The sequence below is a fragment of the Aplysia californica genome, unplaced genomic scaffold (genome assembly GCF_000002075.1).
Source record: "Aplysia californica isolate F4 #8 unplaced genomic scaffold, AplCal3.0 scaffold00280, whole genome shotgun sequence".
Lineage (NCBI taxonomy): Eukaryota > Metazoa > Mollusca > Gastropoda > Aplysiida > Aplysiidae > Aplysia > Aplysia californica.
In genome coordinates this window covers 281,205-282,639 of record NW_004797550.1, presented here as the reverse complement: position 1 = coordinate 282,639, position 1,435 = coordinate 281,205, and the positions used below count along the sequence as shown (strand labels likewise).

At 40.5% G+C, this 1,435-nt stretch overlaps 1 protein-coding gene across 1 annotated transcript in view; it reads right to left on the bottom strand.

Moving 5' to 3' along the window:
• Positions 1-6: 6 nt before the first annotated feature.
• The window catches only part of LOC101849299 (homeobox protein engrailed), a gene marked incomplete in the record, with an annotated part of 24,942 nt that continues 23,513 nt past the window's right edge, over positions 7-1,435 (bottom strand). The window contains 1 exon segment of the mRNA XM_013084243.1: positions 7-840. Coding sequence (XP_012939697.1) covers positions 644-840 — 197 coding nt within the window.

Here is a 1,435-nt window from a genome sequence, read left to right as displayed (position 1 = left end):
GAAAGTCAAGGAAGTCTCAGAAAACTAAATTGTCCAGACAATAGCGCTTATTCGTAGGACGCTGTTCTCGATCTCATAAAATGACCACATAAGTCGTGTTCCCGGGCAACGACCTTGGCACATCAATCCTGCCAATTGTCGACCTTTGAACCCAAATGAGAAACGTTTTTGAACCTGCTTCGTTAGCTATAACAGCACTCAAACTTGATTACCTTCGGCTGGACTTGTCAATGTTGATCATTCATCATGACCTATCGTCGACCGTGACCATAATGTAGCCATAGCATAATAACCTTGACTCCCATCCAACTGAGAGTAGTTAGTTTTCAAATAGAAGCTTTTCACCTAAACTACATCGTCAATTTTGACCCTTCACCAAGACTCATTGTCAACCACAAACTTTCAAATAAGCTAATCGTTGACCTTGACCCTTCACTAAGCTTACTGTAGACCTTGAACCTTCACAAATATCCATCATTAATCTTGGAGTTTCGCCAAAACTCATTGTTAAACTTAAAAGTGCACATCATAAGCTCATCGTAAAACTTGATAACTAACCCCTCACCCCCATTCAACTAGAGTGGTTGATTTCCAACTTTCACCTTTCACCCGGAACTTCCTTAAGAACCTTGACCTTGACCTCTCAACTGGAGTCCTCGTCGACCTTGACCGTGGTGTGGTTGTAGAGCCCCTGCTCCATCAGCTGTTGGGCCAGCTGGTTCCGGACCCCCGTGGACTTCTTGATCTTGGCGCGCTTGTTCTGGAACCAGATCTTGATCTGAGACTCGGACAGGCCCAGCTCCACGGCCAGGGACTTCCGCCGGCTCTCCGTCAGGTACCTGAGAGGGGGAGGGGAGGAAGAGATTTGTTATGAGAAATTTGTTGTCTTTTGTTGTTTTGTTGTTGTTGGGTTTTTTATATTTTTTATAGGTTTTTTTTGGTTGCTTTTGTTGTTTTTGCTGTTATTAATATTATTTTAGTTATTATTATTATAATTATTATTATTATCATTGTTGTGTCGTTGTTGTTGCTGCTGCTGTTGCTGCTGTTGTAACTGTTGTTGTTGTTGCTGTTACTGTTGCTAAACATGGGGGCATCGCTACCTTTTAGATCTCTTCTCTATATAATATGTTTATGATTATTTGTTTTCTATCTGTATCTTTCTTTTCTTTTCATTACTTTATGTCTGGCATACAGTGAATGCATACAAATGAAAATTGATATGACTGTCGACTGTTTGCTTACTTAATTTAAGATGCAAACTGCTTCAAACTTGCGAGTCGGGGATAACCTGAATCCAATGAAACACACACAAAACACTTACACACAAAACACTTACACACACACACACACACACACACACACACATACACATATGCTCAGATATACAAACTAGCGCAAATACACACTAAAAAAAAAAATGCACAATACACGC